The sequence below is a fragment of the Pyrus communis genome, chromosome 5 (assembly GCF_963583255.1).
Source record: "Pyrus communis chromosome 5, drPyrComm1.1, whole genome shotgun sequence".
Classification (NCBI taxonomy): domain Eukaryota; kingdom Viridiplantae; phylum Streptophyta; class Magnoliopsida; order Rosales; family Rosaceae; genus Pyrus; species Pyrus communis.
Genome location: NC_084807.1, coordinates 14,938,257 through 14,962,733, shown reverse-complemented (window position 1 = coordinate 14,962,733; position 24,477 = coordinate 14,938,257). Strand labels below are relative to the sequence as shown.

Below are 24,477 nucleotides of genomic sequence, written 5' to 3'. Positions count from 1 at the left end.
TCAATAATAATAAAATTTAACAAAAAAAAAAAGGGTCAAGCACTTCAATCAAAAGTTAAAAGGACACAAGGTTTCAATCAAGTAATTGTCCTCACTAGGGATGGGAACCTATTTTATTTTATTTTATTTTTTTAAAAAAAAAACACCTTCATTTGGTGCCAATATAGCACTCAAAAGTAATTTTACCTATAAGTCAAGACGGAGTTGGATTATGGTCGCTTCTGAAATGAGATCGTCAATCAAATTTTAATTCATTGTAGGGGCAAGGTCTCTAGTCGAGTTTACACGAAATAAATACTAAATTAATTTGGTAAATATCTTGGTCAAGTGTTAAAAAGTTTCCTATAATACAATGATACCTTGAATCTCACATGTGATGTGGAGTTCTTCGATACCTGAGTAACGGTTAGAAGTCCAAAATCAACTTCAACTAGCACTCATGGATGAACTCTTGGATCGTAACAAATGGTACTAGAGAAAAACCAACGACTCCTTAGGTAAACGCCATGCTATCTTTATTACATAATAATGTCAATTTTTTTTTTTTTTTTGATAACTAAATACGATTGAGAACTTGTACTCTATTGTAAAACGACTGCTAAAAGAACTTAGACCCTCCAATGTAAATTTTATTAATTAATTAAAAATGATCGAGACATAAAATTTTCTTATCTTATAATCATCGAGGAAGAAAAGCTTTTGCTCCATCATGCACTTGCACATACACCACAGTTCGCTGGCAAACCCCAGCATATCCCTAAACCACCCATAAAATAGTCAATATAAGTTTTGTGATCGATTCTCTTTTTTCTTTTCTATATGGCTATATCTCTTGTACAAAAAAAATAAAAAATAAATAAAAGAATTTTGATTGGATTTGATTTATCAAACTCCAAACACCTTAATGTGAGCGAAGGCCCAATTGAATGGTTATTCAAAATACCTACTGGGCTAAGTGTGGTCCGAAAACTCAAGAAACAAACTGACTGATAGATGTCCAAAATCCAACAATCAAGGCCCAAAGCTACAAGCAATTATCAATAAATAAAAAGTAAAAAGAAACAAATAAGAATAAGGAAACACAAGCAATCTAGAAGCATAAACACCTTTTTTTGTTCTTTTTTAAATATTTTATTACTATTATTATGGAGAAGGGGAGTGTTCAAAACTATTACAATTAAGTTATGTTAACATGTTAACTTCTTTATAGAGAAAGAAAGACAAAAAGGAAAGTGAGAGAGGAGGGAAGGGGAGGAGAGAGAATTATACTCCGTTAGGGGAGAGAGGTGTTTTGAATCCGTGCAAATGTGCAAGAATTATTTAATGTGATAGTAGTAGTCAGGTCAGTTTTTTTCGATGAGAACACCCTATCCACTAAAATATTAAATTACATACAAATATAAACACCTCTTGTCATACTCAAGTAAATATGTTGTCACCATGACAATTGTTAAAGCAAAACAATAAATCTAGACAAAGCAAAGTCATATATTCTTGCAAAGCAGAATATGTGTATATATATATATCAGACGGTGATGCTGCAGTAATATATAACTATATATCCTTCATTTTTGGTCCTGAAGGTTTTCAGAGAAACCATCCTTGGATGAAGTTGGTCTCACCGGCCACGGTCTTTGGAATAGAAGGTCCCACAGCTGGAAGATATTGCTGGTACCTGTTCAAAGTTCAAACGAGCAACTATTATCACATCAAATGATTCTTGCACAACTTTTGCATACTGGTAAAATAATTAACTAACAATATTATGAGAAGGATGACCCGAATAATAATTCATTCCGCTTAAGTTCAAAAAATAGCAATTTTCGGATAAGAATACTGTTTTACCCTTTTCGCATGGTTCGAAACTTGCACAATAGTTTACAATTTTGGATCATTAAACATAAACCCAAAAATTTACCAACACAATTAACTACAAGAAAACTTTTACTTTACAAGAAAGGACAAAGATTATTTTTTCACCCTAATCGCTAGTATTTTTGTAGTTGAAGTTGTTCCAGAAAAACAATGATCTGATCAGTCTAGCTTGAGTTTAGCCAAAAGCACAAAAGAGAGATGAGATAATTACCCTATTTGTAAGACAGGTTCAGATGTACAGTCCATGGGATTGGTTTGTGAAGAATGCAAAGAAAAGTTGCTACGTCCAGCTGCTGCATTTGAGCTCCACATGTTCTGAATGACTTTCAGATTATGCCCTTCTGCTTCAAGCTAATCAAATTAAAGCACATAAACACAATACTAGTTATAATTAGTTTAATTAATGTCACAAATATGGAGTATTACTGGCATAAATATGGAGGAATATCAGTAGCATATTTACCTTGACCCTGAGCTCTTTGTTAAGGTCTCCAAGGTGACGCTCCTGCCATATTTGAATATTAGAAAATATTTAGATGCTACTGACAAGTTTAGAACACAAGAATTTGCAAGAAAAAAAGAACAAGTGTAGGTTAGAATTTATTTGTGTTTGTGAAAGTTATACAGCTAATAAAATTATGAACATGGTGTGTATTATTTTAGTAGAAATGTTTGTTCTGGTTACATTGCAGGGAATCAAAGTATAGACTTATCATAATCCTAACTGATTACGATATTACCCCACCCCTCCATCGATCACCACATACGTGCAATGGCATTACTGCAGTCTGTAAGACGATGGCAAGAGAGATGATAAGAGCTCTTTATTTGTAGAAGATGATTACTTAATTAACTATATAAATTCAGAGTTCTCTTACCTTTTTGCGCAGGTCCTCCATTTGTTCGATCATAAGCTGTGTCTACAATCAAGAACAATCCGAATATATAAGATTATCTCATTGTCCAATTAGCTTATCAGTCCATTTAACTGGCTAGTTAATTAATTTAGCATTGTGAACTTAATATGTATGTTTATGTATTTTAGTGGGAAAAATAAGAAAACAAAAGTAGTGCAGCCTGTAAGATGGGTTGGTTGCCGGTCTACATTTATTGTTAAAAGTTAATTAGGCAAAACAAAGTTAGGCATTAATTTATTTTGCAATACCTTAGAATAAAGTTTGAAAATAAAAAAAAATTGTGATACCTGAGTGTCACTATCATTAGACAGATGATGATAGCTATAGAAATAGGATCCTCTAGTTGTGTTTTCATATTTGTGATCGACGTACAACTAAAATTAAAAAAAGGATTAGCTTTCAATGCTATAAATTAACAATTTAATTTCTTAACGATAGCAAGTAATTACGCATTAATATCACCTTCCTTTGTCTGGCTTGTGCAAGAGCCACTTCAAGTTGCTTTTCAAGATTTTGCAACTCCTTCACACTCAGCGGTCCAAGATCTTCACCAAGCAAATACCTTAATCCAAATGCATCACAAAAATAAACCAAGGTTGGCAAATAATTATGGATATATAGTTATTGATTTGTTATTTTCTAATGAGTTATTGCATAACCTTTGAGTTCGCTGAAGGGATTCATATTTAGCTTTCAGTTTTGTGACTTCTTGGTACCAGCTCTGCATGATTATTAGCCATATATACACAAAAAGAAAACATAGTTAAGATCATTCATGAAATTATACTTGAATTTGTAAGGATGATAAGGGTCAAGATACTGCCATGTGTCAATAGATTAGGCAGTATAGTTGTTAGTTTGTTAAGATATTGATTGCTTAGGGAGTAAGTAATGTAACTAGTATAAAAGGAGATAATATGCTTGTATTAAGAGTTAGTTAAGAAATATATCAGAAATTCTCTCTCACTCTATATCCCTTTCTCTTTCTGCCTCTTTGTCTTCCTTAAATACTTAGTCACCATTGATGACCTTGAAGCTGTGTTCTTGATATTTCTACATGGTATCCTTGCCGACGATGGGGAATTCTCTTTGTTCCTGACTTCTTCTGCTTCCGCGATCCTTTGTGCTTCTATTTGTGGTATGAAATTTCTCTCAGTCTTCCTTTATTGAGCTTCTTCTTGCTCTGACAGAAATCTCGAAATCTTGCATATATGGTGTTTGATGAAATGTGAGTGAAGAATAGTCCTTCTCAATCTGCCATCTGCATAAATATGTCATTTGACTTGTTGTTTCTGTGTTGATTTCGTCAAGAAAAAGTCTCTCTCAAACCCTAATTTCTTCAAGAGTTCAAGAAAATATGATTACTGCTGCACAATTACAACTTGTACGGTCTCCAATTACGAATCTTGTGCCAAATGTCTCCACTTCTATTACTGTGAAGTTTGATGATACGAATTACTTGGTTTGGCATTATCAATTATGATTATTGCTCGAGAGCCATGGTATTCTTCAATTTGTGGATGGCTCCAAAATATGTCCTTCTCGGTTTGTTGATGAACCAGATAAAAAGGTGTTGAAAGTGAAAAGTATCAGATATGGAAATTACATGATCGTGCTTTGATGCAACTTATCATAGCTACTCTTTCTCCTACTGCTATGTCTTGTATAATTGGCTGTACTATTGCTCATGAGATGTGGATCAATTTGAGAGATAGGTTTTTTAAAGTCACAAAAGCTAGTATCTTTCAGATGAAGCTTAAGTTGCAAAACATTAAAAAAGGCTCAGAGTCTATTTCTAAGTACTTCCAACGAATTAAGGATGTTCGTGATCATTTGTCTGTAGCTGGGGTCTCTTTTGAAGATAATGACATCGTAATTCTTACTTTAAAAGGTTTACCTTCTGAGTGTAATACCTTTAGAATAGTGATTAGAGGGCGTGAAAATGTGATCTCCCTTAAAGATTTTCGAGCTCAACTACTTGCTGAAATGGCTACAATTAAGAATAATCAGCTTTCTGGTTCCTTTACCACTGCCATGCTTGCTCAGGGTAATGAGTCAAAGGGCAAAGGTCTTATGCTTGAAGAAGGCTCTTCTCACAGTAATGGATTCTCTCTTGACTCCTTCAGGTCCATATCATGGAAGGTCTTCTAATCAAGGGGCTCATTCGGGCTCTTACAATACTAATGGTCCTCATTATAGTTCTAGAGGTTTCAGGCGTTTCAAAAATAATAGAGGACGAACTCGGGGCAAAAACAATTACAGTTCCAATTTTCAGTTTTCTGGAAATAACAGCCTTGGCATCCTTGGACCTGCTCGACCTCACATCTCCACTTGTTCTGAATGGAAATGGTGTACCTACCTGTCAGATATGTAATAAAAGAGGTCACATTGCTTCTGATTGCTTTCAGAGGCATTCTTCCACAACTAGGACGTCTACCTTTCTCTAGTGTCAAATTTGCTGGAAATTTGGCCATTATGCATTGCAGTGTTATCACAGGGCAAATTTCTCTTATCAATGTCGATCACCACCTTCTTCCTTAACTGCCATGCATGCCAACTATCAACCTTCAACACCTTAGGAATAATTTTGGGTGGCTGACACTGGTGCTACCTCTCATATGACCTCTGATTTGAACAATCTCAACATGGCTACTCCATTCATTGGTGCTGATACTATAACCACTGCTAGTGGTTCAGGTTTGCCAATATCCCATACTGGCAGTTCATTCTTACATGTTCATAAGTATGCATTCCAGTTAAAAGACATATTGCATGTTCCCCAATTCTCACAACACTTGCTATTAGTTTATAAGTTGTGCAAAGATAACAAATGTCGATTTATCTGTGATGAGTTCTGTTTCTGGATTCAGGATAGGATCACAGGGACAATACTGCTACAGGGACTATGTAGGGATGGCTTGTACCCGATTCTATTTCATATACCTCAGCATATACATCCTTAAGCATATAATACATCTCACTCTCTCGAACAACATCAAAATTGCTTTCTTGGTGATCAAATCAACACAAGTTTGTGGCATAACAGATTGGGGCATCCATCTAATGTTGTGGTTTCAACAATGTTGAATCAGTCACAAATTCCATTCTATGTTGATCCCTCTAAGCATATGTGTATTTCCTGTTTACAAGGCAAATGTACTAAGCTATCGTTTTCCTTTCCTACAAATAAGTCAGTCAAACCCTTTGAGGTTTTGCATAGTGATGTGTGGGGACCATCACCTACTGTATTAGTTAAAGGATACAAGTTTTATGTCCTTTTCATTGATGAATGTATCAGGTTTACCTGGATATTTCCTTTAAGAAATAAAAGTGAGGTGTTTCAAGTATTTGTGCATTTTCATGCTTTTATATCCAACCAGTTTTCTACATCTGTTAAAATCTTTCAAAGTGATGGTGGTGATGAATATTGTAGTACTCGTTTTCAACAGTTTTTATTAGATAAAGGCATTATTCATCAAAGATCATGTCCTCATACACCTGAACAGAATGGCCTTGCTGAAAGAAAGCACAGGCACATTGTTGAAACTGCATTAACCCTATTAAGCACTACACAATTACCTCCTTAGTTCTGGTTTCATGCATGTGCAATTTCTGCTTATTTGATTAACATAATGCCTTGTTCCACATTGTCTACGAAGTCTCCTTATACTTGTCTTTTTGATAAACCTCCTGGTTTGACACATTTAAAAATTTTCGAGTGTAGTTGTTATCCCTTGTTAAAGCCTTACAATACCAACAAACTTCAAACCAAAATAGTTCAATGTACATTTCTTGGTTATGCAGGTCAATACAAAGGTTATATTTGTTTTAATCCACTCTCAGGGAGGTTTTATGTGTCTAGGCATGTTGTTTTTAATGGGAGCACCTTTCCCTACAAAAACTTACTTGTCAAACCTTCATAGTGTTCTTATTCTTTTTTTGTCACACCACCATCTACTGCACCACTGATCACAAGTCAAAATGTAGTTGTTTCAAATAACACACCTGCATCTTATGCATCTTTACCCTTGCCTCAACCAACTAGAGCTTCAAAGTTCTTTCATGAACCCACTAATGCCCCTGAGTCTTTGGCCTCCCCAATTCGAGCCCTAGAGTTATCTTCATCTCCTATCCATATCCCTTAACCTATATCTAATGCTTCAGAGTCTTTGACTTCTCTACCACCTAGTATATCTACATCTTCAACATCTACACAGTCTCCAGTCCCTGCGGATCCTGATTTTCAACTTGAAAATCTCACAATTGTTCTTTTAGTGCCTTTTGTGAGTCTACCTCCCATGAAAACTCGATCTAAAAGTGGCATTATTAAGAAGAAAGCCTTTGTGGCCTCTTTGTCCCGTGTTCAGCATTCTGATATAGAACCCTCATCCTTCAAAGCTGCTAGTAAGGTTGCAGAGTGGTAAGCAGCCATGAAAGATGAAATTGATGCCTTACATGCTCAACATACTTAGGATTTGGTTCCTCTTCCATCTGGGAAAAACTTGGTTGGGTGTAAATGGGTTTATAGGATCAAGAAGAATCCAGATGGGTCTATAGCCCGGTATACGGCTCGGCTAGTTGCTAAAAGGTATAATCAAGATGAGGGCATTGATAGGAGCATATTCATGCGACTTAAATGGCTTGTTCTCGTGCATTTACGTTATGTTTCTCTAGTTATTTTAGTCCTTTATGCTTCTTTTGTGTGTTTTCAGGTTCTAAGGGCAAGGTATGCAAAAGGATGCCTTTTGGAGCCTTTTGGAGCAAATTAGAGATTGGAATGGATATCATATGCTTGGAGCCAAGAGGATGGACGAAATTAAAGACTTGAAGTAGGAAAGTTAAATCCTAAAAGACCTCATGTTTAAGCATCATTGAAGACTCCTACGCATTTTAGAACACAAAAACAACATTCCTTGCAGCCTTAGGACATTGTCGTGTGTTTCCTTGTGTCTCCCTTCCTTGCCATGCAAGGAAGGGCTTTGTTCCCTATTTTAAACACTTAAATCATTCACTTATCATATCATTCACTTATTATAAGCATTCACTTATCATATCATTCACTTATCAAACCATTCACTTATCACTTCCATTCACTTATCACTTATCACTTCCATTCACTTATCACTTATCACTTCCATTCACTTATCACTCACCACATATCATTCATTTATCACTTAACATATCATTCATTTATCACTTAATACATCATTCACTTATCACTTATCATACTCATAATCATCTACACATTTCAACCATTTAAACATATGCATTTCAACTCACATGCATCATCATCATGCAACCAACCTTGCCACATGCTTTCCAAGCTTTCCCCCTTCATCATTAAGCCACATTCACTCCCATTTCTCTCCCCTTAACAGCCCTAAACCGTGCATAATTAAAGGACACCATTCAACACACACATGCACCAAAAGACAACATTGGCATGCATCACATGCATTTCCAACACTTCCCCCTTTGTGCCGTGCCTTCCCTTCCACTTTCCAACCACATTCTTTCAATTCCCACTTCATCATTACACCACCTAAGCCACATGCACTCCCATTCTTTAATTAAGCCACTTAAACCACAAAACAATCACACAACACACCAACACACATGCATCCTGAAATTCTTTGCCATGCAATCACATGCATTTCCCTTGACATTTTCAGCCATCACACTTCATCATTACACCACCATTCACTCTTTAACCCACACACACTTCACACAAACAACATTCACATGCATTCACATGCATTTCCAACACAAAACACACTCAAAACCGTGGCCACCTTTGCATTTCAGGATTCCCATTTGCATTTTCAGATTTCCAGCTTTCCCTTTTATTTTCCAGCTTTCATTCTTCATCATTGCAGCCATTCCACATGCAATTCTCCATCATTCCTCCACACAAACACCTTAAACAAATAGCCATATACATCTCCACTCCTCCTATAAATACCCTTGCATTCCCATCATTCAAAACATCTCATTCACAACACAACACCCCTCAAACACTTCCATTCTTTCCTTAGCCGTGAGTCCCCCCTCCCTACTAATCCAAACACCAACCATTTTTCCATTCCCCTTCCACTTCTCCACCACTCCTTTTCCATTCCACACTTCCATCCCCCAAACCAATTATCCCTAGACCTTATGCTACAATAAAGAGGAAGAGAAGAGGGCCTAAACGTTCGTACAATTCAAGTTTGAGTTGTTGGAATGTTTAGGCGTTTCTTTGATTTCAATGTTTAATTTCGATTCTCTTTGTTTTGTATGAGGAACTAAACCCCCCTTTAGCTAGGGGGGGATTCGAAATATATGTTTATGCTTGCATTTTGATTTGATTACTTCTAATTGCGTTTCATAAGTTGTGGATTCAATTTGTTTAACCGTTTGATTGATAACTTATTTATGTATGTTTATTAAGAATGCGCGCTTAATTTTCATGCATGAATATGACGCTAGAATATAAGTGAGTTTCACCTAATCGTTAGGAACTTATATTCACAAGTAGTGAAGGTTGCTTATAAACAATCGCGTTAAACGAATTCTTTGCATAAGTTTCATGCAATCATAGTAACGAATGCCTCGTCAACACTTATAGTTTTCATGATGCTTAATGATTCTTGCTTGTTTCTCTATTATGCAATTCATGTAGGGAACTTGTGAGGAATGCTTTGGGTTGTCGTATGCAATCATCCAATTCATTAACTTAAGGAAAACTTGACGGTTAATTTAAGCGGACCTAATTAACCCGGGGTGTTGAGAATTCATGGTTTATTGAAATGCAATTGGAAATCATTTTATTATGCAAGTGTAACATGTATGGAGATGAACCCCTTAGCTAGCCATACCATCCATTCATTTCCGTCAATTTCATATTTACAATTTGTTTTCTTTACAATCTATCCATTTTAGTTTAAATTCGTCCAAAATCAATCCCCCCATATTTCGTTTAAGTCTTAGTCTTAATCTTTCTTATTTTTAGTTTTGAATTCTTCGAGTTTAGTATAGCATTTTAGTTTGTGTTTTTAAAAGCATTTTGAGTCTTTTGATTTGTTTTAATGTTTTAAAGTTTAGTTTTACATTCTTTGAGTCTAGTTTAGTGTTTTATATTATGTTTTTACGTTTTTAAGTCAAATCCAAGTGATTAACAATCCCTCCTAATCCCCGGTCCAGAACGATCCCTACTTGCACCTATACTACAATTGATAAAAAGAGGGTTTAATTTGTGTGCGTATAAATCTCGCATCAAATTTTGGCGCCGTTGCCGGGGACTAGAAAATTTGCTAATCCCTTGGATTGTTTGTTTCTGTATTGTCTTTTAGATTTAGTTTTTTTATTTATTTGTGTTTTGTTTGTTAAGAACAAGATGGCACTTGATAATGCTTCTCTTTTGTCACAACTCATGGAAAGGTCCCAAATGCAAAGAGTTGATATATTTAATCTTCAATCAAGGAATAACGTGTTTTCCAATACTTACAATTCGGATTGGAGTGATCATTCAAACTCTATGTGGTGGGAACCTCAAAATGCTCAACAAGGAGGATATTGGCAGCCACCACAACCTCATATTCAATATGCCCAACCAAATTTAAGTTCGTCAATAAATTATAACCAAAAGCTTGATGAATTAATTTGTTTGGTGCAGGGCTTACAAAATCAAGACAATGAGGCTCAACAAGAAGGATATTGGCAGCCGTATGAGGAGTTCTATTCAACGCCTATGCAGCCACCACAACCTGCCCAAAGTAATGTAGGTAATTCAAATGATAATGATACGATTTTTCAATTACTTACTACTCTGGAAAAGCAAATTGGGCAGATAGCGGAGTTCGAAGGACAATTTTGCGACCAAGGCGAACTCCCTAGTTCAACCATTGCAAATCAGAAGGGAGAATTTGAAACTGCCAAGGAAATCATGTTGAGAAGTGACAAGGAGGTTGGAACGGACCCTCAACCATCAAAATCAAATCACAAGGAAGAGGAATACACCCAACCCACGGAAAGGGTGGAAACACCTTTACCGGAGGCTCCTATTGCTCCTATGCCATCTAATACAGGTATGGTTGTTCCAAATTTCATTATTTTTAACCCTATTCCTTGCAGATTCATGACTTCCAAGGAAGAAGAAGGTGAAAAAGACATCTTGGAAGCCCTTCCAAAGGTGACAAGTAGGGAATGTCATGAATCCATCAAAGAGGACGTTCTTGAAACCACAAAATCCAAAGAAGTTAAATTTGATGACATTGGACAAGTAATAACCATCACTTGCAATCTGGCCAAGTCCAATATCCCTGAAACTTTCAAAGGAGTGGTATTTGTCATTGAGTTCTTGTCGGACAAAACAAGTAAGTATTTTTTTCCAAATTCCATTAGATTTTATACTAACTTGCTATTTTTTTTGAATCAGGCACCTACACTAGAATTCAAACCAATGCCGGTTCACTTCAATTATCACCTTCCATTCAAGGACCAATTCCATGCCGTTTGATTTTATTTATGTTAATAAAAAAAAAAAAAAAAAAAAAAAAAAAAAAAGAAAGATACTAAACATGGAGAAAGGTGGGGCTTCACAAAGGTTGTTTGCGTGAAGTCCCACTACGAGGCGCAGAAGCGGAAGGCGCAGAAGCGGGAGGCATAGAAGCGGGAGGCATCGAAGCGGAAGACATCGGAGCGGGAGGCATCGGAGCTAGAGCATTCCAAGCCTCAATACTTGGCCAAGCGCTGGATGACCCAGGAAAAAGGTGCCTCTGGAGATAAGACGCAAGCCTTTGACGGTCACTGTAAATTCGACCCTCAGATTCTTGCAGCTCATCAAGCTTCCTCTTCATCCCCGACGAATAGTTATTTGCAAGCACATGCAAACTTCTATTCTCGTACTTAAGCTGCTGGATCTCTTGCTTAAGTCTTTCCACCTCTGCCATCAACGATTCCACCTGACGGGAGCGGGCAAGCAGGCGTAGGCCCATGTTGGACACAGAGCTCGCACACTGAACACTAAGTGCGAGGGACTCTTGAACGGCCAACTCATCGGACTGTCCTGACAGCAGCCTACTATCTTTTGGAGTGAGGAGGTTTTTAGCTACTATTGTAGCTGTTGTGGCGTCCTGCATCACAGAGTCTTCACCTGAAAGAGGACCGTTAGAAGATAAAAAAGAAGGGCGCCATACATTACCTTGACGGGGCGCAACCGGATCGCTGCTGAGACTCAAATCTAAGCTAAGGTTCGATGAGTTTGCCATTTTTTTCAAAAGTGTTCAAAGAGAAGGGGTGGATGGAGTTAAAAATTTCACAAAGGGCCGGAGTCGAGTTTCAGGAATGGGAAATCTTCAGAGTGTGTTTGTTGTGGTGATCGATAGCTCTATAAGAAGCCAAGGCGACGCGTCCACCAATTCAAAAAGCCGGAATTTCCGGCGTAAGTTAGGCGACGCTCCCTCGGCTTTTCAGAAAACGCGTTCAACTTTGTCAAAAGATTTCTGACAAAGCTGAAAACACGTGGAGGCCATCATCGCAACTACACGTCTTTAGCCGACAAGCGCAAAGTTCGGCGACGCTTTCTCTGCTTTTCAGAAAACGCGTGCAGCTTTGTCAAAAGGAGCCGCATCTGCACTACCACGTGTCGTTCAGAAAGAGAGGGGGCGTCGTTCAGAAATCGAAGGGGCGCCTGCTCAGAAATCGAAGAGGCGTATTCAAAGATCGAAGAGGCGCCACTATTTCAAAAAGCCGGATTTGCGGGATCAAAACGTTTGTCGACAAGGGTAAAAAGTACCACCACTTGATATTATCTCTATATATGTCGACCTTCGTCTTTTATGGCAAGGCAAACCTGAAGAAAATGCCCAACTCTCCCTCACCTCTGAGAGCGCACTCCCAGCAAAGCCTTTCAAAATACTCAATTATTTCTTCTTCCCCAAAGATGATACCAGATGCCTGGAGTACATATGACCCAGGAGGAAACGGCGGATTGAAGCATGTGCTGATTCATTCACCGCTTCTTCAAAGCAAAGGTATCTCATATCATCAAGGTCAAAAGCAAAAGTATCTCATATCATGCTCTTTCCCTGTCTTTTTCTTTGTCCTTGTTCTTACTCGCATGGCAAAGTAAAAGAAGCAATCAGCCGGCACTTGGAGTCAATCTTCCGATCTCGAGCCAACTGCCTGGAATCTATTCCTGATTGCTTACCTAGCGTTGCTCTCGAGTAGTCATCTTCAACGGTTGATACACTTCCGGAGAAGGGACCACTTCTGCAAAGGGGAGCGAGTAAGGCAAGTGAAAATGATACATTGAAGCATGTGGAGACAAACATAGGCTGAGTTATCCTCCAACCCTTTTCAATACGAATTGGAAAGATTGAACAAAGAAACAGACCAAAAGGGTATGCTCAGACCTTCGGGAGAGACCAAAAGAACCATCCTGCTGCCCAGTTCAAGAAGTAGCACAAAGGAAAATCAACGATGGGCAGAAACCAGTTCAAGAGTAAGCCTGTGGAATCACAAAGATCAAAAGCCTCAATGCAATTACCAAGGAGAAGATGGAATTTACACTCTATAACCAGATTTGCGTCTCTAAACTCTTCTCTTTGTTAATTACATTCTGCCATGTTTAGTATGTTTAGTTGTTGTTTGTGTGTTTACTTATGTTTTGTGTGAATCTATGCTTAAAACATTGAGGACAATGTTTGATTTAAGTGTGGGGGGGGTAACTAATGTTGTTAATGCAAATTCGTGGGATTTTATCACCCATAACTTCAAATGTTGTTCCTTGCTGTTTTAAGGTGTTTTTAAGTTGTTTTAGAGTGTTTTAGTATGTTTTGTTTTTATAACTCCGAAAAGCACATAAAAATTTGAAAAATTGTTTTGAAAAGCCTAAAAAGAGTGTTTTGAGTCGTTTTTGTGAGTTTGTGTCTTAGGGTACCTTCCAACACAATGATAAGGATTTGGTTTGTAATTGCATGACTGTTAAAAAGAGTTATAAACATAGAGAAAAGTTTGATTTACTCTTGGTTTATGCTTAGTTATGGTTATAATGTATGACTTCACATGCAATCATAAAAGAAAAATTCGTTTTTGTAACATGCTTGAAGGAAGGAACTCAAACAAACGCTACAACCCTGTGAGACTCGAGCCATTACCTTCTTTGGAGAGTTATTTTCTGTGATTCTTTGTTTTCTAAAGTTGTTGAATGATCTCATTATTCCTTGCTTGGTTGCTACTTAGAATGCAATTGTATCATGATAGAACTAAATGCTAGAACTTATATCCGTTTCATTCAAAGCATGATATTGAGTTGCATAACATATATCAAGATGAAGTTGTGTAGTTGCCACCATAGCCAAATAGCCTTACTTCCCATATTTCGTATATATTGTAAGTCTTAACACCGTTGAGCCTCGTTTAACCTATTTTCTTTGCTAACCATATCACCCCTTACCTAGCCTAGATTAGGACCATCCGTACCCTTGTTCTTAAAAGATAGTGAGCATGACTTAAATGAATTCCTTTTGAGTACATTTTGCAAGAAAATGAGTGTGGGGGAGTAAAAGTTTGTTCTTAAGTTTGTATGTTTTGAGAGTCAAAAGAAAAGAAGAAAAAAAAAAAAAAAAAAATTGTGAAAAACATATGAAAAAGAAAAACAGAAAAGAAGAGAAAAGAAAGAAAGAAAAAAAAAAAAAAAAGAGCTTGTTCCCCCTTGTTGTTCAAAAGTTGAGTTTTCATTCAAAAGTGAATTCTACGTTAATTCAAATGCTTTGCTCGCTATTTCTTTAAGAACCTTTGTTTTCCATATACCTTCTTTGTTAGCCAAACACCTTTAGCCCCGTTACACCCCTTTGACTTCTATCTTGATCGTTATGTGTTCAATAATGTGGAGTTTGAAATTGATATGAGCTTATGGAATCACTGGTTCTCATTCTAAGTAGTAGCATTCCATTCATGAGATCATATTCATGTCATTATCGTAAATCCAGAAAATGCTTTCCTTGTTATAACATATGTGAGTGTTCGTCTACATGTTTACATCAATCTTCTCACATATAACTAGTGTAGGGTGTGTAGTCAGAATATCTGTGTGAAAAACGAGTGCATATCTTGTAAGGATTTGGGCAATTTCTCTAAGGCATGTTACTACATTCAAAACATTGTTTTAAATGCTTAATTGTGAACTAGTATATGGTGACTATGATTAAGAATGTACTTAAGTGTGAAGATGACTAAAATCTGTGGGAATGATGATTTTTAACGTGTCATGTGCATTGGAAATCCCTAAGACGGTTGTTGGAAGGTTTAGGTTGTGTTTTACTTGTTTTGTTTCGTTTGGTTTTGTTTTGTTTTTCTTTCTGTTTTGCTCGAGGACTAGCAAAAGATAAGTGTGGGGGTATTTGATAGGAGCATATTCATGCGACTTAAATGGCTTGTTCTCGTGCATTTACGTTATGTTTCTCTAGTTATTTTAGTCCTTTATGCTTCTTTTGTGTGTTTTCAGGTTCTAAGGGCAAGGTATGCAAAAGGATGCCTTTTGGAGCCTTTTGGAGCAAATTAGAGATTGGAATGGATATCATATGCTTGGAGCCAAGAGGATGGACGAAATTAAAGACTTGAAGTAGGAAAGTTAAATCCTAAAAGACCTCATGTTTAAGCATCATTAAAGACTCCTACGCATTTTAGAACACAAAAACAACATTCCTTGCAGCCTTAGGACATTGTCGTGTGTTTCCTTGTGTCTCCCTTCCTTGCCATGCAAGGAAGGGCTTTGTTCCCTATTTTAAACACTTAAATCATTCACTTATCATATCATTCACTTATTATAAGCATTCACTTATCATATCATTCACTTATCAAACCATTCACTTATCACTTCCATTCACTTATCACTTATCACTTCCATTCACTTATCACTTATCACTTCCATTCACTTATCACTCACCACATATCATTCATTTATCACTTAACATATCATTCATTTATCACTTAATACATCATTCACTTATCACTTATCATACTCATAATCATCTACACATTTCAACCATTTAAACATATGCATTTCAACTCACATGCATCATCATCATGCAACCAACCTTGCCACATGCTTTCCAAGCTTTCCCCCTTCATCATTAAGCCACATTCACTCCCATTTCTCTCCCCTTAACAGCCCTAAACCGTGCATAATTAAAGGACACCATTCAACACACACATGCACCAAAAGACAACATTGGCATGCATCACATGCATTTCCAACACTTCCCCCTTTGTGCCGTGCCTTCCCTTCCACTTTCCAACCACATTCTTTCAATTCCCACTTCATCATTACACCACCTAAGCCACATGCACTCCCATTCTTTAATTAAGCCACTTAAACCACAAAACAATCACACAACACACCAACACACATGCATCCTGAAATTCTTTGCCATGCAATCACATGCATTTCCCTTGACATTTTCAGCCATCACACTTCATCATTACACCACCATTCACTCTTTAACCCACACACACTTCACACAAACAACATTCACATGCATTCACATGCATTTCCAACACAAAACACATTCAAAACCGTGGCCACCTTTGCATTTCAGGATTCCCATTTGCATTTTCAGATTTCCAGCTTTCCCTTTTATTTTCCAGCTTTCATTCTTCATCATTGCAGCCATTCCACATGCAATTCTCCATCATTCCTCCACACAAACACCTTAAACAAATAGCCATATACATCTCCACTCCTCCTATAAATACCCTTGCATTCCCATCATTCAAAACATCTCATTCACAACACAACACCCCTCAAACACTTCCATTCTTTCCTTAGCCGTGAGTCCCCCCTCCCTACTAATCCAAACACCAACCATTTTTCCATTCCCCTTCCACTTCTCCACCACTCCTTTTCCATTCCACACTTCCATCCCCCAAACCAATTATCCCTAGACCTTATGCTACAATAAAGAGGAAGAGAAGAGGGCCTAAACGTTCGTACAATTCAAGTTTGAGTTGTTGGAATGTTTAGGCGTTTCTTTGATTTCAATGTTTAATTTCGATTCTCTTTGTTTTGTATGAGGAACTAAACCCCCCTTTAGCTAGGGGGGGATTCGAAATATATGTTTATGCTTGCATTTTGATTTGATTACTTCTAATTGCGTTTCATAAGTTGTGGATTCAATTTGTTTAACCGTTTGATTGATAACTTATTTATGTATGTTTATTAAGAATGCGCGCTTAATTTTCATGCATGAATATGACGTTAGAATATAAGTGAGTTTCACCTAATCGTTAGGAACTTATATTCACAAGTAGTGAAGGTTGCTTATAAACAATCGCGTTAAACGAATTCTTTGCATAAGTTTCATGCAATCATAGTAACGAATGCCTCGTCAACACTTATAGTTTTCATGATGCTTAATGATTCTTGCTTGTTTCTCTATTATGCAATTCATGTAGGGAACTTGTGAGGAATGCTTTGGGTTGTCGTATGCAATCATCCAATTCATTAACTTAAGGAAAACTTGACGGTTAATTTAAGCGGACCTAATTAACCCGGGGTGTTGAGAATTCATGGTTTATTGAAATGCAATTGGAAATCATTTTATTATGCAAGTGTAACATGTATGGAGATGAACCCCTTAGCTAGCCATACCATCCATTCATTTCCGTCAATTTCATATTTACAATTTGTTTTCTTTACAATCTATCCATTTTAGTTTAAATTCGTCCAAAATCAATCCCCCCATATTTCGTTTAAGTCTTAGTCTTAATCTTTCTTATTTTTAGTTTTGAATTCTTCGAGTTTAGTATAGCATTTTAGTTTGTGTTTTTAAAAGCATTTTGAGTCTTTTGATTTGTTTTAATGTTTTAAAGTTTAGTTTTACATTCTTTGAGTCTAGTTTAGTGTTTTATATTATGTTTTTACGTTTTTAAGTCAAATCCAAGTGATTAACAATCCCTCCTAATCCCCGGTCCAGAACGATCCCTACTTGCACCTATACTACAATTGATAAAAAGAGGGTTTAATTTGTGTGCGTATAAATCTCGCATCAGGCATTGATTATATTGAGACTTTCAGTCCTGTAGTCAAGCCAACTATTGTCCGACTTATTTTAGCACTTGTAGCTCAATTTCAATGGTCTTTAAGGCAGCTTGATGTAAAAAATACATGGTGATTTGATTGAGGAAGTGTATATGTCACAGCCCCCTGGTTTTGGTAATACTCATCATCCTTCTGATTTTGTTTGCAAGCTTAATAAATCCTTGTATGGTCTTAAACAGGCTCCAAGAGCCTGGAATGACAAGTTCACTAGCTTTCTACCAAGATTGGGGTTTCGGGCTTCACTTGTTGATCATTTTTTGTTTGTCAAACACACTTATCTTGGGATTGTGGTCTTGTTACTTTATCTTGATGACATAATCCTCACTGGTAGTAGTTCATTTGATATTGCTGCCGTAATCTTGGAGTTAACCAAGGCATTTGATATGAAAGATTTGGGACAGTTAAACTACTTTCTCGGATTGCAAATTTCATAACATTCAAATGGTTTATTTGTTTCTCAGTAGAAATATATTAGAGATTTGCTAGCTCGAGTGGACACGAGCAACTCTAAACCTTGTACTACACCTTGCCTTCCATATCATAGGCTCTTAAAGGATGATGGTGATCCATATCACAATCCGGATCAATTTCAAAGTATAGTGGGTGCCTTGCAATATTTGACTTTTACTCAGCCTGATATTGCGTTTGCGGTGAATCAGTGTTGTCAGTTTATGCATCAGCCTATGCATTCTTATTTTATAGCTCTCAAGCGAATTCTTAGGTATCTCAGTGGTACCATTCATTATGTTATAATTTTCAACCTGGAAACCTGTCTCTGCAAGTGTATAGTGATGCAGATTAGGGCGGTGATCCCAATGATTGAAGGTCAACCTCTGGATATATTGTGTACTATGGTTCTAGTCCTATTTCTTGGGCTTCGAAGAAGCCACATACAGTCTCCAGATCATCTACCGAAGCTGAATATAGAGCATTGGCCATCACAACTGCAGAGTTATCATGGATCTGACACTATTGTGTGATCTTCAAGTGCTTCTTTTTGCTCCTCCATTACTGCTGTGTGATAATATCAGTGTCATAGCCTTGTCTTCCAATCCGGTATTTCACTCTTGAGTGAAACATATCGAGTTTGACTACCATTTCGTCAGAGAAAGCGTGATTCGAGGGGACTTAGATGTGCAACATGTCTCTTCCAAGGAGCAATTTGCTGATATTCTCACTAAAGGCTTGTCTATTTCTCTCTTTCACAAGCATTGTTCCAATCTCATGCTTGGTTCGAACAAGTATGAGATTGAGGGGGGATGTAAGGATGATAAGGGTCAAGATACTGCCATGTGTCAATAGATTAGGTAGTATAGTTGTTAGTTTATTAAGATATTGATTGCTTAGGGAGTAAGTAATGTAACTAGTATAAAATGAGATAATATGCTTGTATTAAGAGTTAGTTAAGAAATATATCAGAAATTCTCTCTCACTGTATATTCCTTTCTCTCTCTCTCTGTCTCTTTGTCTTCCTTAAATACTTAGTCACCATTGGTAACCTTGAAGCTGTGTTCTTGATAATTCTACAAAATTAACTAAACTGTTAAACCCATGAAATTAATTTCTGATTTGAATGCAGTACAAGTTTAATCTAAAGGAAACTACTTTTGATAAACAGTAGAAATTAACTAGAGTAACCTGTGTTTCACGTTCAATGCTGTTCTCATGTGGAGTGAAGGAGCAACGTTGGTACCGTTCAAGGGTTTTGTTCATACTGTGATGAGAAAGTATAAATTAAAATTTTGTTTGTGAAAACTGGTTGGTGAATCAAATAAAGAAATTATTCCCACAGCAAAGCCATCAGATCAGCACATAATTTTTAAAACTTATGGTAAACGACCGGCTCACAAATTTAAACCTAATTAGATAGCAAATTATACCAAGAAATTCACTAATTAAAGTACCATTGATCTCAAGCACACCAAGATAAATTCTTATGAGCAAAAGTTTCAAGCATTTCATTATCTATATATATATATATATATATATATATATATTCTAGTGTAAAATGAACATATATATATATGAAGTTAAAAACATGGCAGGAAATTAATTTTAAAATCAATGAAACAATAAATTAACTCTCTAGCTTCTTTACACACGCATACACTAATGAGTTCATGATTCAGAGATTCCGGTTGAGGTTAAAGATCTTTATAAGTTAGGATCACCACAAAATAAAAAGTAAAATATAGATGTTAATTACACATGCAATATGAAATAGAACTGTACTTATTTATGCAAGTGTTGCAGCTTTATAGATATGCGTGAATATGTTTTCCTTTTATTTTAATGAAATTTTTTAGAACCCAGGTTCAGAATCTATTTCCAGAATGTAAGAAAAACTGAAAAATAAATTTTGAAACCAAAATTGGAATTTTTCTATTTAATATATGGTCTGTGACATTAATTGTACATAAGAGGAGGAAATACTAAACAGCTGATGATATCATGATTCAAAATTGCACGCAAGTCTCGACACATCAAAAGCTTATGATATCATGATTCACAATTGCAGGCAAGTCTTGACACATCAAAAGCTTTTAGAGAGAGAGAGAGAGAGAGAGAGAGAGAGAGAGAGAGAGAGAGAGAGAGAGAGAGAGAGCAATATTTTCACCAAAGTAGCAAAACAAAACAAAATCTACTCGGGAACCTGGGGATAATTGATTATGGAAATATATATCGTCAGCATATATAAATGTATATGTATATACATATGCAGTCATTTAATGTACCATTCAACAATATGGATCATACAATTTGAAAGTTGGAACTGAGGTCCAGTTTGTCAAATCGAATCCTTGACTACCGGTTGTTGCTAAACAAAACCTGGGACTCTCTTTCCAGGAAAAAGGCAATTTTAGGTAACATCTTTTTCTGAAAATATTCTGATTCAAATACAAATACTTTCCTTGACCAAAAACCATGACTTAACCCTAGCTGCGTTCCTTTAAGAAACTAAAATAAAGAAGATTACCATAGATCTGAAGGACCAAAGATCTGAAGATCAAGATTTCATCACTCTTGAGCTTACCAATGCTTGATTTTCTACACAGCTTAATTGCTATATATATATATATATAGAGAGAGAGAGAGAGAGAGAGAGAGAGAGAGAGAGAGCGAGAGAGAGAAAGAATCCCATTGAACCTAGGGATCAAAAGATGAAACAAAGTGACCAACATAATGTATCTGGGCAGAACTGTAGGCTTAGATTTGCTCCCACCATAGAGGCCATCATATATATATATATATATATAGAGAGAGAGAGAGAGAGAGAGAGAGAGAGAGAGAGAGACGGACAATACTGGTAAAACCAAAAGACCATAGGCTTTAAAGAAATGAGGACTAGTTTCTATGAACCTTGGATATTGTGTGTGTGTGTGTGCGTGAGAGAGAGAGAGAGAGAGAGAGAGAGAGAGCCCAGTTCTTACACAAAGGTAAAAGATGAGTTTCCTAGTCAGGTGATTGCTGCAGGTCCAGTTTGTTAAAACCTCCCCACATGATATGAAATGAGAAGTTGTTCTCACATATATGAAAGAACAAAGACAAGCAACCACATCCATATACCCAGAAGAGCTTAGCTAGCTAGAGAGATGAAGAGAGAGAGGGGATGAAACGTGTCGATCTGGGATTGGGAAAATGCATAATAATAGACGCAGTAAACCTGCCTTTGTTTGATCCAAAAAACGTTAAGAGCACAAGGAGTATCAGAAAAAAAAGATTACTCAGCCAGAGAAGGAGAGGTGTAAGAGACAGGTGCAATTAGCTAAAGAAACAAAAACAAGGGAGGAGAAAAAAAAACTTAAGTTATAATCTTTGAAGAAGTAGAAACAACAAATGTGAAACCAAAATTCCAAAAGAAAATGGTTTTTAAGAAATATGCAACAATAAAGGAATGAACTTTCTGAGATAAACAAATGCAGCAAAAAATATAGGAAAAAAGAAAAAAAAAAAAAAAAAAAAAAAAAAAAGAAGAAGAAGAAGAAGAAGAAGAAAATCTAAGAACCACCCATTACCACATAATCCATAAAATGAGCAAAGAACCAATCTTTTTTAAACTTTAGTGAGAGAGAGAGAGAGAGAGAGTACCCAGCACTGGCAAACTCATAGAGCTTGCCACGGGTAGAGAAGACGATAAGGCCAACCTCAGCATCACAAAGCACAGAGAGTTCATAGGCTTTCTTCAACAACCCATTTCTTCTCTTTGAGAAAGTCACCTGCCTGTTAATCTTGTTCTCTATTCTCTTCAGCTCTACTCTTCCCCTCCCCATATTCTCCCCTCTTCAATTTCCCCTTCTTTTTTTCCAAACTAAATATGAAATATATTTTGTGCTTTTTGTCTCTGTATTTATTATCCCATATATATAAACTATAGATATATATTCCTCTTCTCTTTAGGATTTGGGGTTACACAAAAATGGACTGTCCGTGAGGAGTGGGAGTTCAGAAGGGGGCTAGGTTTGTTTTTTATAGAAATGGGATGCTCTAGCAGAGAGAATTCAAGTGGCACATGATACATCTTCTAATTCTATTACAACAAAATACGGAAACCCCCAGTAGTTACTAATCTTCCTTTTTGCTCCCTCTATTTTTCATATTTTAACAATTTAAGCAATTTTACATAATTATTGGATCATCTTGATAATGCTAGGTAGACCAAATTTTATAAATTAAATAATGTGATTATTAATAATTAAATTATTACTTAAATATTAATTAACATGTAATAACACATTATTTAATTTACAAATTTAATTTTAAAATTGATCTACTGAGCATTGTCCATTATTAATGAGCTCTGTTGACGGGGCAGATTTGTGCCCTAGGGCAATGAATATTATCCAAACCCACGCGCCCAATTTAATGTGGAGGAGGAGCTAGGCAGCTATTGGCTAGCTATAGGTATAGGGATGGTATGTATCACATTCACTAGGGCCGACTCCTTGACATGAAAGATACCGGAATAAGAAAATTTCACGTAGGTGTTAGATTCTCTAAACCCTAACCCTAATTAATGTAAATTGGAACAGTTGATGATTTTATGAATAATTGAATAAATTCTTTAAATTATTAAAAATTAAATTCAACCATCAATCACCACATCATGTGGCTTACAAAATATGGTATAAAAAAATATTTTTTCTTTGCATTATTAGGCAAGGCTTCTTTTTTTGATGGGGGTTGGGTTCATACTCTTAACATACTCCTCACGTGTGGCGTCATTTAAGACTAACATATGTTCAACATATATAGGATAACGTGGAGGCACATGGGTTTGGATTAGATCACACAATGAGCCAGCTATTAATTAGGTGTTGAACTGAACACAAATATAATACGTTATTGCCATCCATTTGAGTCAAATTTGAATTTTTTTTTTTTTTAAACTACTTACTTATAAGTAAAGATGAATATTGGTAAATCGTAGTTAATATTTGTTTGAACCTTATGAAAAAGTCAAATTAAGGACAAGAAACTAAATTGAAACCATAAGATCTTAAGAATTCCATATGGAAGTTCCCTCCCCCACACCCGAAAAAACCGTGGAGAAAAAATCATGGAAGAACTGTGTCATGCAAAACCCATTCGAGTTAGACACACATGCTTGATCGAGTGGTGGTGACAGTATTCCGCACACATCCACAACTAATTCATTCATATTTGGTACAGATGCTTATTATTTCCATATATTCCATAATTTTTCAAGTTTCTAAATAAGGGGTGGAAATTCTCCAAAAAGTTGAGTGGATTATACATTTGAGTTTCATAATACTTGCAACCCCGTGATAGGGAATACACTTATTTTATTGTGAATAATGTATCTTCATCAGATTAATGTATTGTTTAGTTTATATGTATTAAATAAACGGGTGGTTCATCATGAATATGTTAATTAGTATTACTCAAACCATCAATTTGTTTCATACATTTTGATGCATAAATGATCTTTAAATTCAAATGTTTTTTTTTTCTATTTTTTGTATGGATGATATTCAAATGAAGAATAAGAATACATTTCACAAGCAATAAGGTATGTGCATTCCTCCACGACGGACGGAAGTATTGTCCTAATATTTATGTCTTTTTACCGTCAACATTTTATATGTGACAGCCCGTCCCAGGAATTTTAAAACGTATACGTGAAAAGACGATTTTGCCCCTAGTGCGTTTCCTTTACGTGTTGTGGTTGTTTTGGGTTTTTTGTTGGCATGTTTTGGGCCACACACACACTAACCTACACCTACACACTTTCCCTGCCCTGTACCCCCTATCCCGTGCCCAGTTCCCTTCCCCATTCCTCCTCCATTGTACGGACACACACACAAACACACTAAACCTCCACAGATCGAAGAAACCAAGCACATATCCATGCTCGTGAGGCTCGTAGGAGTCCAACCATACCCATTTCAGGTAAGAATACCTTCGTTTTCATGTCGAACTCGGGATGCCCGATTTTGGTATTGTTCATGTGATGCGAGATTTATACGCACACAAATTAAACCCTCTTTTCATCAAATTGTAGTATATGTATAAGTAGGGATCGTTCTGGACCGGGGATTAGGAGGGATTGTTAATCACTTGGATTTGACTCAAAAAAACGTA

At 36.4% G+C, this 24,477-nt stretch overlaps 1 protein-coding gene across 1 annotated transcript; it reads right to left on the bottom strand.

Moving 5' to 3' along the window:
* Positions 1-1,587: 1,587 nt before the first annotated feature.
* Positions 1,588-22,145, bottom strand: LOC137735207 (agamous-like MADS-box protein MADS3). The gene is made up of 8 exons (XM_068474610.1): positions 21,964-22,145; positions 19,513-19,588; positions 3,452-3,513; positions 3,255-3,354; positions 2,754-2,795; positions 2,339-2,380; positions 2,087-2,226; positions 1,588-1,675 (listed from the first exon to the last, which is right to left on the bottom strand). Exons 1-8 carry the CDS (start codon positions 22,143-22,145, stop codon positions 1,588-1,590), a joined length of 732 nt encoding a protein of 243 aa, XP_068330711.1.
* Between the last annotated feature and the right edge of the window lie 2,332 nt (positions 22,146-24,477).